At 31.1% G+C, this 18278-nt stretch overlaps 1 protein-coding gene across 1 annotated transcript in view; it reads right to left on the reverse strand.

The window, feature by feature from the left end:
• The window catches only part of LOC144469828 (cadherin-23-like), a 53582-nt gene that overhangs the window by 8428 nt on the left and 26876 nt on the right, over positions 1-18278 (reverse strand). The window contains exons 3-14 of the mRNA XM_078180499.1: positions 17458-17609; positions 13384-13764; positions 11095-11224; positions 9589-9956; positions 8200-8338; positions 7474-7729; positions 6410-6684; positions 5334-5659; positions 4069-4380; positions 2601-2874; positions 1624-1924; positions 325-520 (exon numbers count right to left, since the gene is read on the reverse strand). Of these exons, the coding sequence (XP_078036625.1) occupies positions 325-520; positions 1624-1924; positions 2601-2874; positions 4069-4380; positions 5334-5659; positions 6410-6684; positions 7474-7729; positions 8200-8338; positions 9589-9956; positions 11095-11224; positions 13384-13764; positions 17458-17609 (3110 nt within the window). The remainder of the gene's footprint in view (positions 1-324; positions 521-1623; positions 1925-2600; positions 2875-4068; positions 4381-5333; positions 5660-6409; positions 6685-7473; positions 7730-8199; positions 8339-9588; positions 9957-11094; positions 11225-13383; positions 13765-17457; positions 17610-18278) is intronic.

Here is an 18278-nt window from a genome sequence, read left to right on the forward strand (position 1 = left end):
CTAACGAAAAAGATCGTCATCGATTATATCATTTTGTCAAAGAGACTTAACCCTTTGCAGTCGGAGCTATTTTAAGTGGAAATCCAAGATATTTATTTAGACTTATAGTGTTGCCATTTTACACAACTTGAAGCACTTTATATATTATGGAATTGCATTTTGCAACTCGTGCAACAGTTAACAGCTCTTAACAATTTTCTAAAGATAAATAAATATGATACAAATTATTTTGATATGTAGCATGATATTTTAATTTTAGCGGCACCTTAGAGACGCCACTCGACCGCAAAGGGTTAATTAATCGTTTCCGTACTAATTAGTCACCTGTGACGACATTCTATCGAGTAAGTAAGTGATCTTCCCATAATCACCGCTGTCGGGGTCGTTAGCTTGAATCACGGCAATCTCGGTGCCTATCTTAGAATTCTCCATTACTGTCAAGTTACTAATATCGGTCACGAAGTAAGGATTATTGTCGTTCTCGTCCAACACCTGGACGTAAACTTCGGAGAGGCTCGATCTGTAAATGTTATGAACGTTGTATTAATTATATTTTTAGTAATGGAGTTAAAGGATATTTTCTATAATTTTAGTTTAATGTTCTGCTTACAAAAATGGTTGGAAGACATTTTGTAAATTTTTTATTGTGAGAGAAAAAAAAGTCTTTTAATTTGACAACAAAGGGGATGAAAAGAGACTTTATAAATGTTTAATTTAACACTATTTTTATTTGTAGGAGATTGAAAGATGTCTATTTCTTATTTTGTTATACACCTATTATTATTTCATTGTAATGACAGTTGAGGTACTGTTTTAAAATATTTGATTAGTCGTTTATATTTTTATTAGGTAATTAAATGTGTAATATTTCTATTTTTCCAATGAAAGAATTTTTATTATAAATTGAGTCAAAAGACAGCTCCCAAGCTTTATTTTCAAATGAGGCATAGTATAACTTTTAAACATTGTTTTAATAAGGGATAAAAAGACGGGATTCAAATTTTAGTTTAAAAGGATTTAAAGTATTTCTTTTAAACTTTAATTCAATACTGTATTTACCAAAAGAGGTAAAAGAATACCTCTTGCAAATTGAATCTAAAATTATTTTTACTTGATTATTTAAACAATGTCTCTTAAAATTCTAATCTACATTATTATTATTTTATAGTCTATTACTTCTATCGAAAGGGTCAAAAGATAACTTTTAAATTTAATTGAAAATTATTGTCACAGTTTAATCTATTTTAACTAATTAGCTTTTCAGCTCTTCTTATAATCATAACAAAATAAATATAGTAAAAATACAAACGACTTATAATATTATTGTTAATTTTCTGACTTCTATAGTTATTTCAAATATTTCCAACGTTAAATAAATTAAATAATAAATTAAGGTAGCTTAAAGTTGATATTATTAGCTCATACAAATTAATATTATTAACATGTTTATTAATATGTATATTATCTGAAGATTGTAAACAAACAATAGTTTTTCAACTAATTACTTCGTTTTCAAATGTATAAAATACATAAGAACACTTGCGTTAAAATACACAAAAATATACATATGTATAGTTGTACAAAATATGTTAATGACATATAAAATATAAATATTAATTTTACCTCGGCGGTATTCCCGAATCGGTCGCTCGAACTGTTAAATTGAGCCAGGAATATTGTTCTCTATCGATTTTATTCGCGACGACCATTTCGCCGGTCTCAGAATCAAGATGTACTAAATCCGTCAATTCCTGCGGGCTCTCCAACGTATAAGTTATGCTACGATTCTTGTCGGCGTCGTCGGCCACGATATTAGCAATGTTCACGCCATTTTTACTGTTCTCCGTCACCGATCTTCTATAGAACGGTCGACGGAACCTCGGATTGTTATCGTTTTCGTCCTCGATTATTATATTCAACGTTGCTGAAATTAAAATTTCCAATTATACACTTATCTGCCAAAGAGATACTTATAAACAATAAAAAGTTATTATACTGATTTATTATTGTGTTTAATGTTGCTGAAATTTTTCGGAGGACAAACTATATTGGCAAATGATATAAATCATTTACTACTTAAATTTAATTTTACTTATTTTGATAAATGCAATCGAAAATGAGAATTTATATATTAAATTCTAATATTTAACAATATTCATGTATTAACAATATTTATATATTGATTTCTAATATTTTACGAATGAACGACAAAACGTTTTATACTAATTTCTTATTGTGTCCAATGTTGTGTTGCAATTGTTGAGAGAATGTAACTACATTGGTGAGTAATAAAAATGTATTACTAAGTAAATTTAATTCAGTTTATTATATTAAATTCGATTAAAAATGAAAGTTTATATATTACGTTCAAAATTTAAAAATATAAAAAAAATAAAACAATTATTTAACTATATCAGAGAACAACAAAACGTTACACTATTTGACGTAAATTATTATACTAAATATAAATATTTAACATTGAACATCAAAAATAATTTGATACACAAATAAAAAAGAAGAATTTATGATTACATTTAAATTGCCTGAAATCACTAAGAAAATTAATAACTATATAGAAAGACAATAAAAGTATACTGTACCGTAGGCAGTTTGCACTCCCCTAACAGCAGCCAGATCCTCGACTACAAGACCCAGCCTGATCGTCTCCACTCTTTCTCTGTCCAATAATTTAACAACTCGAAGTAGACCATCGAGAGAATTCAATTCCAACGTCGATAGATAATCGTATTCCTGAATCTTAATTAGCGTGCCCTCTTCGTTCCTCGCTTCGGACGAATTCGGATCGATGCGATATCGTAAAATCGGCGCGATATCGGGATCGTTTGCGACAACGCGGTGCACGTAAGATCCGACCTAATAAACGACACGAATCACTCAACGTCAATAATCATATTTTACGTCTCTGACAATGATGATGATGATTAGATTCCATTTGAGATCTATTGCATAGTGTCTCGTGCTGTTTTCTGCGAAATGGTGGCATAATTCACGAGCAAGAGGAAGTATAAAGCGAGAAACTATTAGGTGGCTAATTTGGTATTATTTATGATTGATTTTCTATTGTTGTTAATTTGCATTTGTATTAAGAGTATGTATTTAATATTGAAGTATTTGTGAATTACGTGGTAATTTTATATTATTGTTGCAAGTGGAATTTGTTCGTTTTTGCCATCACATTTGCCAAAATTGTGAAATGTTGCTAATGATCTTTGAGTATATTGATTTATCTATTTTGTGATCAACAATTAATGAATTAAAGATTTCTATAGAGTTACGAATGTATAAAATTCAATAAAATTTTGATATTTATATTTTTATGTAGTGCAGACTTGCTAGTAATTGTTAGTAATTAATTATTCAAACATTGTACTGTAGCCGTACATATAACTAAAAGAATAGCTTGTTATTTTAACAAATAAGTAATATCATTTTCTATAAGAATTTTTTTGTAAGTAACAATCCTAAAAATAATCATACAAATTAACAACATTATTAATTGACAAACATTTCATTCAATCACGATCAAAATTATTATAGAATTGTTAAAAAATTTCGTTGATAATATTATATACAATTTCTACAATATTTACTATAAAAGATTTAACACTAATTTTTATTAATAATTTATCTACCAGTATTGACTTAACAGTTATTCAAAAGTAAAAACAAACACTTGAAGATTTCACATCATACTTTTCAGTAATGATAACAATTTCATTCACAACCAAACAAAATGTTTCAACTATCCTAGTCTATTAATTATTTTTGGGATTGAGATCTATAACAAAATTCTTCTAGCAATTAACAATATCAATATTTCCTTTATTCCAATTTTCACGAAATGATTTACAAAAATTGTAATTTCTAGAACGATTAAAAATCTAGTAATTAATTTATAAAGAATATATGTAAAAATGTAAAAATATATGCACTATATGTGAAAATAATTTAGAATATTTTCTTTACTTCATTTCAGTAGTTTCACAAATCAAAATATATTGAAGGTGCATAAGATAATTTGAACTGAAATTAAGTTGAAACACTCACCTGAGTATTTTCTCTAATGGTAACAGTGCCTGGATCGATGAAGACCGGTGGTTTATTATTAACGTCGACTATCGTGATATTAACGAGCACCTCGGCTGTCCTCTGGACCTCCGTGCCGCTGTCAATCGCGAGCACGTTCAAGCTGTATCTCGTTGTTTTCGGGGACGTCAGATCGGGATCCAAATTCGAGCCAGGAGCTACCCTAACCACGCCTGTCTCGGGACTAATTACGAATTTATCACCAGCACCGCTTTGGATTCTATAAACCAATTTGTTGTTCGGCGACGATAAGTCCTTGTCCCATGCTTTCACCTGCAACAGACATTGTTATTCCTCTATAAATGAAAAATTCTATATTTAATAATTTATGCTTGTAACTGTTCCGTTTATAATAATATAAAACTATTTTGTCATATACATTTTCTTTATAATATAATACAGAACTTTATAATAATAATATACTAATTTTTTATAATATGATATACAACTTTATAATAATAAATAATAAACTAATTCTTCATAATGTAATATACAACTTCTTTGAATCAAAATTCTATAGTTCAATTTAGAGTTGAATTATCGAAATTTAAATTAAAGTTAAATACTTTAAATACAAATTTAAATAAAAATTATATGCTTGAAATTTTACTTAGAGCTTCATCTTTCAAGTTCAAATTAAAATAGGATATGTCTTTAATTTATATATAACTGTTATATAGAAATCGATATTCGATATAGAATTTTATACAAAACTTTTTAATTAAAATTACAATTTTCTGCTTAAACAATTATTGATTGAATTTGGAAAGTTGTACAGGTTTTATAAAAATCTATTGACAGATATTAATGCCATATTCTCTCCATTACTATTAATAATTTAATGACTTCCTGATTTCAATTTTATTTATTTTTCTCTTAACCCTTTCCACTACCTTAGATATAAATAATATAGTATACTGCTATTATGAACATTTTTTAGCAATTTTGAAGGAAGTTTCGATAATTACAAAAGGAACTAGCGAACACATTCGATATAAATCTTTACATTGAGCTTTGTAAATATATTGTAGAATATAATAAAAAATATTGTATTATAAATATATTTTACAATATGTCATATTATACTATTTAATACATTATACACCAAATTATTCAGCTTCTTCCTCTCCTACATATGTCCCTTATTATACTCAGAAGCTCTGTGATCCATTCACAAAGAAATACATATAAATAAAAATATACAATATAAGTATAAATATACAAACCTGAACCACACTGGTGCCTCCACCCAAATCCTCAGGTATGCTCCTCTTGTACATCGTCCTCTCGAAAGCGGGCGCGTTGTCATTAACATCCTTCAAGTAAATAATTAGCGGCGCGTCCGAAGTCAAGCTTGGCGTGCCCGCGTCCCGAGCCCTCACTGTCAACCTCAATGGCCGCACGGATGACGCTTTGTGTCCTTGATTGACTGGTAATACTTCGTAATCTAGCGGCGATGTTGGAACAATGATACCACGTTTTGGATCGATCGTGAAATTCCGTGAAAATTCACCCGATACCAGTGCATAGATCACTTCGCTGTTCTTTGTACCTGAAAAGTGTTAAAACAAAATTATACAGAATTAATGTTTTATTTCTTGATAAAAATAATAAAAATATATTTATGCAGATTTCTAGCAATCTTTATCGATCGAAAAAGTAATTTATTGAATTGATTAGGTACAAATGTGTGTTTATGTTTTTAATAGTTGTAATAGTTTGGACGAGTCACTTAAACCTAATTGTCTGCATACAGCGGCGGCCATATTGAACTTCAGCACAATTGAAAAAATGCGTAATGTTTTTAAAATTAGACTGACTTGAATTTTTTTGTTGATCGTAGAGAGACTAGGTACACAATGACTATGGTACTTTTTTTTAAATTTTGCTATTACGTTGGTAAATAAGTTGAAATAAGTGTTTTCTAAATAGTAACAATATTATTATAGTCATTGTGTAACGTCTATAAAAAATTCGAGACATTTAGTCAAGTTTTAATAAAAGTTGTACCAATCAAGTATCCTTAAGTGTATAACTTTAATAAATATATCCTTCAATAAATATATCCTTTAATAAACATATCTTTTAATAAACATATCCTTCAATAAATATATCCTTTAATAAACATATCACCCAGTAAACATATTCTTTATTAAGCATATCTTTTTTTCAATAAACATATCCTTCAATAAAGATATCTTCTAATAAACATATCCTCCCATAAACATATTTTTTAATAAACATATCCATCTAAATATAAAATAATTATGAATACTATAATAATTAATAAATGAATTCGAACCATTCAAGTCGATGTCGAAAGCTTCGACGACCAACGGTGACTCGAAGTTGCCTTCGTTTTCCAAAAGCACAGCCTCGTATTTATTTTGCAGGAACACAGGTGCATTGTCGTTAACGTCATTGACATTCACAATTAACTGAGCTGTGTTGCGATTCCCTTTTCCAAGATCATCTCTTGCTTCGATGGTTAAATAGTGTCGAGCCACTAGTTCTCGATCGAAACTTGGACCTGATTCCGTCACCGTGATCACACCTGTCTGACGATCCATTGACAGTCTAGCAATAATAATAATAGAAAGAAATTAATTAAATTGTGTTCCGTTTGAAATGACGGTAGAATACGATTTCTATGAACCTAATAAAAAATAGATTAGGATATATTTTATTTGAAATTAAAAGTAATATCGATTTATTTAAGTTCTATTTAAGTTTATTTATTTCTTCATGTCAAATTAGCCATGAGGTGCAATATTGAAAATAATAATGAACAGGTAGAATTTATTTTATGAAATCTTTGCGACAATTTGTTTAACGGAGAAAGGTGTAAACTAGTCTTTAACATTCAATTTAACTTCATTATTATTTCTAACAAATATAAAATGAGACAATATATTATTTCAAATGATTACAAAATAAAATAACATGTTATTTGAAATAATATTTAAATTATTGTTATTTCTGGCATGGAAATAGCTATGAAATGAAATGGCATTGTTAAACAATTTTAATTTGGAATTATTATCTGACAGAAGATTTGTTAGCTCGTAATATTTATATTATAAGTTATTGAATATTAGAATATTAGAAATTAAATATTGAATTTAAAATATTAGAATTTAAATATTAATTAAATATGAGACTTTAATTTATAAATTACTGTATACTTATTAGAATTAGTCTTGAGACTTTAAAACACAAATTATTAAATAAATACTAAGATTAATCTTAAGGCATTCAATTATGAATTAGTAAATAAATATTTGAATTTAGTCTCGAAACTTGACAAAATTAATTTTTCCTCCCAAATAATTCCAGTCTTATAATATTTAATATATTTTATCTTACGCATGTGCAATACTGCCTCCCAAATGCGTGTATCGAATTCCGCGAGTGCCAAAATTGCCACTGTCCTCGTCCAATGCTTGAACCCATGCCACTGTTGTTCCCACAGCACAATTCTCTGGAATTGACACCTCGTAGGTGTTCTCAGTGAACTCTGGATAATTGTCGTTTTGGTCTTTTATGAACACAGTCACTGGCACCATACTGTACTTCGGTTTCACCGGCACCACTTCCTTCGCGATTAATGTAAAATTCACCTCTGAAATATGGAAGAAAAAGATGAGAACAATCTAAACACAAAAAAATTGTAAGAAATTACATGCCATTTATATTTAGAACAAATTTCATTTTGACTGGGATATTTTATAGTTTTAACTATTTTTACTTAACTATTTTAGTATCACCCATATTTTGATAATAAAATGATTTAACAACGAAAAGCTTTTATTATCAAGATTAATCCTTATGTTAACAATAAATCCCGTCCCTTATTAATTAACATTAAATCTGTCAGAACAAGTCGTATGTAACACAATAAATCAACCTTGAACAACAATTATCATCTATTGATTTAACATTAAAAAAAGAAGAAATTATGAGACTCCTTCATATTTTAAGTTCATGTAAAGCGAATACTAAATCAGCAGTTACTGTGTTCGAGTTATGCTTCCATAAATTGGATAATCGTTCGCGAGGATATCGCGTGTCTCGATAAATCAATTAAACTACCTGATATCTTCTCGAAATCGAGTTTGCTGGAATTTTTAACGCGTATTAGAAACGGAGCCTCGTTAATTCCTCTGGATGGCGTAACGTCGAAGATCCCGTCATCGCCGTCGACGAATATCCGAAAAGTGCCATTCGATCCCTGCAAAATTAATAACATTAGAAATGGAATATTATAAAAAGCCTTACTATAATTGTAATGTTTATATGGAATTTTATTTCATCGTTTTATTATAGTTTGATTGCAGCGAAATTGCATCGACGTTTCAACGACTGTTATCATAGACCCAGCGCAGGTGAAAGTATGTGCATAATAGTGACGACAAAAAACACAAACCATACCAAAATCTTCACAGTCATTAAGTCCAATTATTTGTGAAACGGTGCAGTCATTTATGTAACGACGAAGCAACAAAAGAATTTAGAAAGCACAGTCAGAGATATTGCAACGTAAATGGCAACTGCATTAGGATCTTATCGCTAATTTGATCAAAACTTTGATTGTAATCTACAAATTGAATAAGTGCTGGTTGCGGCGACAATTAGCTAAGTATTCTGAATGATTTTGCTATTACGACTGGATAAATTTCAATAAAATTCGTGATAGTTATGTTATATTTATTTTTGATGCAAAATTCATTATTATTAAGTTAAGTCTATAGTTTAGGCTAGATTTACGATTGTTATATTAAATTTATCATTTGGACAAAATTTATTATTATTACGATAGTTTATAATTTATATAAGATTTGTAAATATTATGTTATATTAAATTTATAATCTATGCAATATCGATTGATTATTACGTTATATATTGATTTAAAATTTATAAAATGATTGTTGTATTGAACAATATTTATGATTATTACATTGAATTAAGTTTATAGTTTAGGCAAGATCTATAATTAATATATTATATTAAATTTATTATATATGCAAACTTTATTATTATTATTATGTTATAATAATTTATAATTTATACAAGTCTAGTAAATACTACGTTATATTAAACCTATAATCTATGCAATATTTATTAATCACTGCGTTATATTAATTTATAATTAATATAAAATTTATGATTCTCATATTATATCGATTAATATTTTACATACGATTACCACGTTACATTAAATTGATAATGAAAAAATTGATAAAAAGAAATTCATGCTAGATTTATAATCTTCACATTATTATATTTGCAATTAGCGCGCGTATAATTTACAATTAGGAATCATTCTAGCTTTTCGTTTACAATTAAAATTTAATTTCCCATTCTATTTTCATAAAAAGATGTTCCACGCGTTGCAAAATAATTTCAGTAAAAATACGAATTCGCGCCGAGGCGCGCACACCATAAATAGACTATAATACGAAATAACTTCCGTTTCTCACCAGATCGTGATCGTAGACTTCCGGAATCGCGTCTCCGATGAAATTCACCGGGGTATTGTACGGCGCGTTTTCATTAATCTCGGCTCGGTAACGCGGGTTTCGGAACTTCGGCGTCTCGTCGTTAACGTCCGTAAGAATGATGGTGACCTCGGTCGACACCGATGGCGCTGGTACGATTTTCGACAGCTCCCTCACGGTGATCTCTAAGACGAAGGCGCCCTCGGCGTTTTCCTCGGCCTCTCTATCGAGCTGTGCCCTGGTGAACACCAGGCCGGAATTGGCGTCGATGTCGAACAGGTATCTTGGCCCTTTGGTGATGCTGTAAGTCACTTTATTGTTTATCCCTTTGTCACCGTCCACCGCTCGCACTGTGAAATATATATATAATGTGTGGTGAATTGTTGTGGAGAATTATTAAATTGATACAAATGGATTTTTGGTGGCTGGATTTATGTTTGATAAATTAATTACCTCGAGCTTGTTTATTGCTTGTATGACATAATTTATGATATAATTATGATATAATTTATTTTAGATTTATTGAATTTATTGAAAATTTATTATTATGAATTTACTTGTAACAGTTCAGTTGCATTTATTTCATATATCCACGTTTATTTAATAATATTATTAATATTAAAGTAACACATCATCTATATAATATTAATATTTACAAGTAACGTATTGTCCGCATAATATTTAATAATGACAACATATAGCACATCGTCTACTATTATACCATATTCATATATTTATCTACATTGATTTAACAATATTTATTTATATATTCCTCCACGTTTATACATATATTCATTCATTCATGTATATTCATCGGCATTCATTCCTCCATATATGTTTATTCACATATATTCATCTACAAATATCCATTGATATTTATCCATCCATATTTATTCATCCATATATGTTCATCCATATCTATTCATCCATATATGTTCATCCATATTTATCCATCCATATTTATTCATCCATATATGTTCATCCATATTTATTCATCCACAAATATCTATTCATATTTAATCATTCATATTTATCCATCATTTATCCATATTTATTTATCCATATATGTCCCTCCACAAATATCTATTCATATTTAATTGTTCATATTTATCCATCATTCATCCATTTATTCATCCACACTTATCCATATTTATTGACCATATTTATTCATAGTTCTTCATCATATTTATTAATTCACAAATATTCATCCATACACAGACATCCATATTCATTCATTCGCGTATATTAATCAATGTAGAAAATATATATATATATATATGAAGTATTTGATGCTCGATTATCAAGATCGAGCACGTCCATTAATAAGAGAGCGGATAATGGTTTTTCTTGACGATGTGAAACAGGAAAGTGTCTAATAAGGAAGGCGCTCTACGTAAATGGCCTTCCGATTACAGGAACATCGAAAGCAATATTACATTTGCCATAGCCATTCTAAATAAAGTCAGTATAATACGGAGGTAAACCGACCTTGAAGAACGGACGTTCCTATCCTTGCGTTTTCACTGATCCTAGCAACAGGCGTCATGGTTATGAATTCCGGTGGTTGGTCCTCGACGTCCTGAACCTTAACGAGTATCGCGGTTGTTCCTGTGTTTACCTGGAATAATTACCATCGAATAGAATAGGTGTAATTGGGAAACATTTATAAAGGAGACCGGCGTGAAATTATTTGAAAAAAATCACCGACGGCGAAACGGCGCGATTAGGGTTGGTAAGTGGACTACGGTTTTTACGTGCTTCTGGGAAAAATCAGCAGGTGTTATTAAAGCAGTAGAATGATTCAGAAATATCATTGTGTTAGGTCATTAAGTATGGAATTCCTCGAATTTATAGTAAAATTATGTATTTATAGTAATATATATATATATATATTACATTGATATTAATTGCAGTTTATTCACAAAATAAGTTTACAAAACAAAATAAAAATTATTTATTAAAATTGCAAGAAACAGATGCCGAAATAAAATAATTATTTATTGCAGATATGTTTATATAACAATTTGTTACTTTGGATAAATATCACGATGAAAATGTTGAAATTTCAAATAAATGTATTATTGTTACTTTTATAAATTATTTTATATATTATTTTATATATTTATTAGAAGTAACAAATTTCTTGTATAAATAAATCTGCAAAATATAATTAGTTTCTTTTGGCACCTACTTCTTGCAATTATGGTAAATAATTTTTATTTCGCTTAATGATTTGCTTTTTTCTGTTTAAAAAAAAACTATATAATCGCTAAATAATTTATCGATTTGAGAACTTTTATTCTTCTACTCTTGAAATTTAATGCTGCAATTTTTATAACAAATATCTAATTAAATTCAACATTGTAATTTTTACAATAAATATCTACGTAATTTCAATGGCATAATTTTCACAATAAATATCAACGTAAAGTCAATGCTGTAATTTTCACAATAAATATGTAATTATATTCAACATTGTAATTTTTATTTTTATTTTTAAAATATATTCAATGACTTTTTAGTAAGAATAAATGTTAACAGATGAAGAAAAGATTTTGCTTCGAAAGGGTCATTGTCTTTCGAGTTCGCCACAAGGTTATTCTATCTGTCGTAGACGCTTATGTCAGCGTTATGGTGGTTTTATCTTTACCATAATGTAAACAGTATACTTTAACACTTGCGATAATAGGAAATAGCGTGTTCCAAGCGGGTAATTTTCATAGTCAATTATTCTCCCACGTTTCACACTGACTACTGTCTTCCGACTACGGTCAAAGCTCTTTCCTTACCATTTTTAGATGAATTATGGCTTTCCTTCGACCGTAATTATATAACAATCATTTTGTTTCAATTTGTAAACTCGATTTATACATTTAATTGAATTTCCTTTTAATGCAGTATTTGAACTCTTACCCTACACTTTCCATTTAAATTGTAATTAAAGGGCGGAACAAAATCATACAATAAATTTTAAAGAGTCATTGTAAAGGGGATACTTTGACCATAACATCCATGGTGGTCTCAGTCATAAAAAGAATTTTTTAACCTCTGCAGAGACGTTGTCAAATATTCGAAAGTATCTTTATTTTTGCATTTTCTGTGCGATATAGTATCTTTTTTCCATTTGTTATGTGGTTTCAAAATTTTTTTGAAAATAAATACACATATAAAAATAGAAATTGATTTTCTTCTTTAAAGTTAGAACCTTTTAAAAATCAACGGTTATTAATCTTCAATTTAGTCTCGTTCAGTCTCGCTGGCAAATATTTTTCATTGTGAAATATTTAAATGTTTAAAAATCATATAAAAATCCTCTAATAGCTAAAAAACATTATTATAATATCTACACATTCTTTTGCCTTTTTTCTATCTAAAATCATGTCTTCGTAAATATAATAAATTATTAGAAATAGTAATTAATACATATAATATAAATTAATATATAAATATACAATATAATGGAAATAATAATAAAAAGAAATATAAATAGTCCATAAATTTTGTTTCTAGCATATTTAATTATGCTAGGAATTCTTTCTTGATTTCTTTTCAATTTAAAAAGAATATTCCTCCATTTTTATTGAATATTTACAATACCCTACTAACATATTCTATTACAAATGAACTAGTATGCATGTTTATATTACTATTAAACAAATATGTTAAATAACAGAAATGTTTCAGTTTGATTTTGCGACAACTCCTCGCACAAAATAGCGCCAAATTGTCTGCACATATGAAAATTAAATATTAAATATTAAATAAACGTTAACTAACTTTCTCATTGATCGCCCGATCGATAGCCAAGATCCTCAGCTGGTACAAATACTTCCTCTCGTAGTCCAAGCGACCGACGAGTCGCACGACGCCTTTCCCATTGACAGTGGCAATGCTGAACACGTCGTTATCGCCGTCAAGCTCTTGCAGATAGTAAACCACCTGTCCGTGCACGCCTAAGTCAGCGTCGGTCGCTTCGACGGTGGTCAGTATTCCTGGTCCAGAGTCCTCGCGAATCGTCAGGGACGTCGGATGAGGACGGAAAATTGGAACGTTGTCGTTGACATCTTCCACGAGCAACAATAAGCTCTGAGTAATGAAGTTTCCTTCACCTAGTCTACCGTCCGTCAATGTCAGCACCAATGCGTACTCGTCTCTGGCCTAAAACATTTTATAACAATATTAGGTATTGTAACAGTATTATAAAGCATTGTTGCAAAATTAGGGAATTTTGTAAGAATATACCAAGTGTTATAACGAGATTAGGAAGTTTTGTAACAATTATAATATTGTTATATAAAGTATTATACTATATTAATAAATACTATGTTGTACTATATTCATAAAGTATTATAATATAAAAAAAAGTATTATATTATTGTCTATAAGAATTAGGAAGTGTAGTAACGAGATTAGAGAGTATTGTAACAATATTACAAAGTGTTATTATGAGGTTAGAAAGTGTTATAACAATGTTAGAAAGTATTATACTACAACAAGATATTATATTATCGTCTATAAGAATTTTATAATGTGTAATAATAAGATTAGAAAGTAGTGTAATAATATTACAAAGTGTTATTACGAAATTAGAAAGTGTTGTAACAATATTATAAAATAATAGTCCTAGTTAATTTTCGTTTTATACTTTAATTATGGGCAATTTTGACTTAATCACATCTCTGTAATTTAAACAAATTGCATCATGGTACAATACAGTCACAGATAAATAAAATGTTATAAGATCAGAAATATGAAATATCTGACGTTATGTTAAGAAAAAAGTATTCTAATTAATAAACTGCGAATTTTATAGACTTATAAGAGAAATGAGTAGATGAAATTTCAGACAACGAGAATATTAATAATAATTTAAGACCATCTATGTATTATTTTCAACTCGATACTATTGTTTAAGCTCCAACGGGCGTATGGGTATAGGTTCATGCCATATATATTTTATTTCATACTTTACACGAGGGACTTTCGTTAAACAATAATAAATCTATATTATAAAATTAATTTTATATTCTATAAAGTAAAATAATACTACTAAATATATTAAACAAGAAATAAACTTCTATTTACTTCGTGGCATTCTGTACTTCAGTATCAACTAATCAGTATTGCGCTCCGTTCACAACTATCAAATTTTGTCGCATTCGCTCCGTAGCGAAAGGGTTAACAGGATGGCGACGACTATACGTATAAGCCAGCAACGCAGGTAGCGGATATGTTAGCAATCGCAAAATCCACGTTGATAATAAAGATCGTGTATCGTACGTACGTAGCGAGATGTTCACCGTATCATCATCCGATGTAAAAAAGACAAGAAGAAGCGACGCGAGAGCGTCGATGATCAGGGTAATTGGGTTACATGGAAAACAGCATTGTAAAACGGGACGGATGCGACGATCATACGAAAGCATCCTAATCGTCGCGATATACGGAGCGTCAGAGTAGCAATTTGAGGAGATGTCTCGCGCGTATCCTTTAACAGGAAATTAACCGGCGCTTGGAACGGTCACGTCCCGAGGTGGATGATAATAACGACAAAATGACGAGTTTGCGGCGTAGCGATCGCTCGTAGATCACTATGTCGACGCTTCTCTTCGAACGGCGACTCCTCTCGGTCCACGGAGTTTCTCTTTAATGCGTTCGACACTGTTGTTAAAACCGTGATCGAGGGTACTGCGCGTGGAAAGGTATGCAAAAAGTGAAGATCACTCGTGCGGCATCGAAGAAAACCACGGCGACGGCGAAGCGAACGTACGAATTATTTGTTTCCTCTCTTGCCTCGAAGTAGGCGACGGCTACGGCATTTGCATTTTAGGCTAGATCACGATCGGCGATGCGCGTTATTCTGCACAGGTTTGTTTAACCCTCTTACTACCGGCCAGAAGAGTCTGTATCTGAGCGAAACGTTTGAAATGTTTAAAAATCGTTTGACGAAGTTTGATAAAGTTTCGGAAAGAAATTGCAAGAATGTTGAAAAGACTGATAAATAACAAATTCTAAGAGGGAGAAGAGATAAGAAATGAAATTTTTGTTTAATAAAGATATTGAGAAAAGTATCTTATCAGCCAACAGGGATATAACGTTGTTCGGTGCTAAGACGGTTAAACGCCGCCGCGTTTCGTTTCATTTCTTTGTCGCGATTATTGCTGTTCAGATTTCGACGCGCGTTTACGGAACAATAGTAACTATATTATTAACAGTATTAACTATATTATTAACAGTATTAACTTAACTGGTTATTTAAGCGTGTTTGACGACTATATCCGTGGCAGAATTTTATGTCGTGACAATTATATCCGCCATGCGTAAAATTTTGTTACAATTTCATATTTAAATTGTAATTCTGGCAGAAATTAAGTTATATTACTTATATTAAAAATGAATGTCAACATAGAGGAAATTTAGTATATTTTACAATTTTTCTTGAATAAAGGTGAACGTGCAAGCCAAGCGGCTGCAACTGTGAATGGTGTTTATGGTCCCGATACTCTAACAGGCAATTATGGGAAATTTTGGTTTCGTCGATTCCGTTCAGGTATTTTTGTTGTTAAAGATGCGCCTCGTGCAGATAGGCCTGTCGTAGGAAATGTTGACAAAATCACAGAAATAATCGAAGTTGACCGGCATGTTAGCAGTCGTAGCATCGCCCGGGAGCTAAAGACCGCCCATGAAACGGTTTTAAACCATTTGCGCAAAGCTGGATTTAAAAAGAAGATCGACGTTTGGGTACCACATCAATTAACACAAAAAGCCATGATGGTTCGAATTTCCATCTGAGATTTCTTGGCCAAACGGAATGAGATCGATCCATTTCTTGTACGCTTGGTGACTGAGGATGAGAAATGGATCACATATGACAACATTGTGCGAATACGTTCATGGTCAAAGCCTAGTGAAGCAAGTCAGACGGTGGCCAAACCAGGACTAACAGCCAAGAAAGTTCTGCTGTGCATTTTGTGGGACTGGAAAGGAATCATTTATTATGAGTTGCTTCCTTATGGTTAAACACTAAATTCGGATCTCTACTGTCAATAACTGGACCGTTTGAAGCTAGCGATTGACCAGAAACGGCCAGAATTGGCCAACAGGAGCGGTGTGTGCCATCAAGACAACGCCAGGCCACACACGTCTATAGTGACTCGTCAGAAAATTCAGGAGCTTGGCTGGGTCGTTTTGATGCATCCACCATATAGTCAAGACCTGGCACCAAGCGATTACCATGTTTATCTTGCATTGCAAAACTTCCTCAGTGATAAGAAATTGGCATTGGAGAGAAGATTGTGAAAGTCGATTACAAGAGTTTTTCGCTAATAATGGCCAAGACTTCTACGAGACAGGCCTTATGAAGGTACCTTTAAAATGGCAACAAATTATAGAACAAAACGGTGCATATTTCACCTAAATCGGAAACATGTTACATAAAGTCTCGAAGTTTACGTAAAAATAATGGATTTCTTTCTCCTCAACCTAATATTTTATACAATAATATCTTGCATATATTGTCCTCCAAAATTCCCACAAATTTTGCACCCTTCGCCATATAAAATTAGCATAAACATTATGCTAATAGCTAGTTACGCTAAAATTAGCATAAACGTGTCAAATTCTCAAAATTTAATTTCTCCCAATCTAACCAATTGTTCAATCTCATCTAATTATTTATATCTCGCGCAAAGTAAAGTTTCAATATTTATTCTAAACGACAGCAGCGACCGTCCAACGTCTCTTTAGACGCGTCCAGAGCTTCGTTGGGCAACTAAGGGGTCGTTGGCATGGCCGCGGTGGTCAAGCGGAATCATTGGCGCTACGCAGAGATCGTCGCGCAGGATGGCTCACCTCTCTATCCAGTAATTTGTTCAGGTAAATATTGGCCTCGTTCGAGTTAAAATTCTCGACCCGAATCACGTCGCTGCCAGGCTGGTCTCTAACGCCGAACGTCAGGCTGTCACCGTCCGGATCGGCGCCCCGAAGCCGGTAAATTAAACTGCCTGCAATAGAAAATCAAGTTGGCACGGATGCCGTCACACGATGCGCCAACCATTCAACGCTGTAATTAATTTCAGTGCATACGGGCGGCGACTTGCGCAGGGGACAATTGTGTGAGCAAGCGTGAACCATGTTATTATTGCAGTGAATTGAAATTCGAAACAGCGGCCATCGAGTCGCTCGATAAAAAAAAACCTTGCGTCCTGAACAGGGTGAGTATCGTAATACGACTACGTAAAGGAACTCATAAAATATTTCTTTTGCGAAAAAATGTTTCGGATAGAAATTGCATGGTTTGAAGCATGTAATTTTATAGTCAGTTTTATGTTATCTTGCTCTTTTATCGAGATGAGAGGGTAGCTTTTAGTTTTTCAAATGGTATGATTTATATTTATTTCGGAATTCAGATGAAGGGTCGAATTTTACATAAAAACGTACCATAATAAATAGTATATAAACCTAAAATAAATAGTTACCGAAATATGTGGTAATATAAATTAGGTTGTATTAGAAGAGTATTAATCGACATAACTGTCAGCACAACGTCAATTACGAGCGACTGTCAGTATTGATAATTATATAATTAATACTTCAGTATATAAATTGCTCGAAATAAAAAATAGACGCGCATCTTTCATTATTTACTCTTAGTATAAGTCTTTTCATTTATT

The sequence above is a fragment of the Augochlora pura genome, chromosome 5 (assembly GCF_028453695.1).
Source record: "Augochlora pura isolate Apur16 chromosome 5, APUR_v2.2.1, whole genome shotgun sequence".
Classification (NCBI taxonomy): Eukaryota; Metazoa; Arthropoda; class Insecta; order Hymenoptera; family Halictidae; genus Augochlora; species Augochlora pura.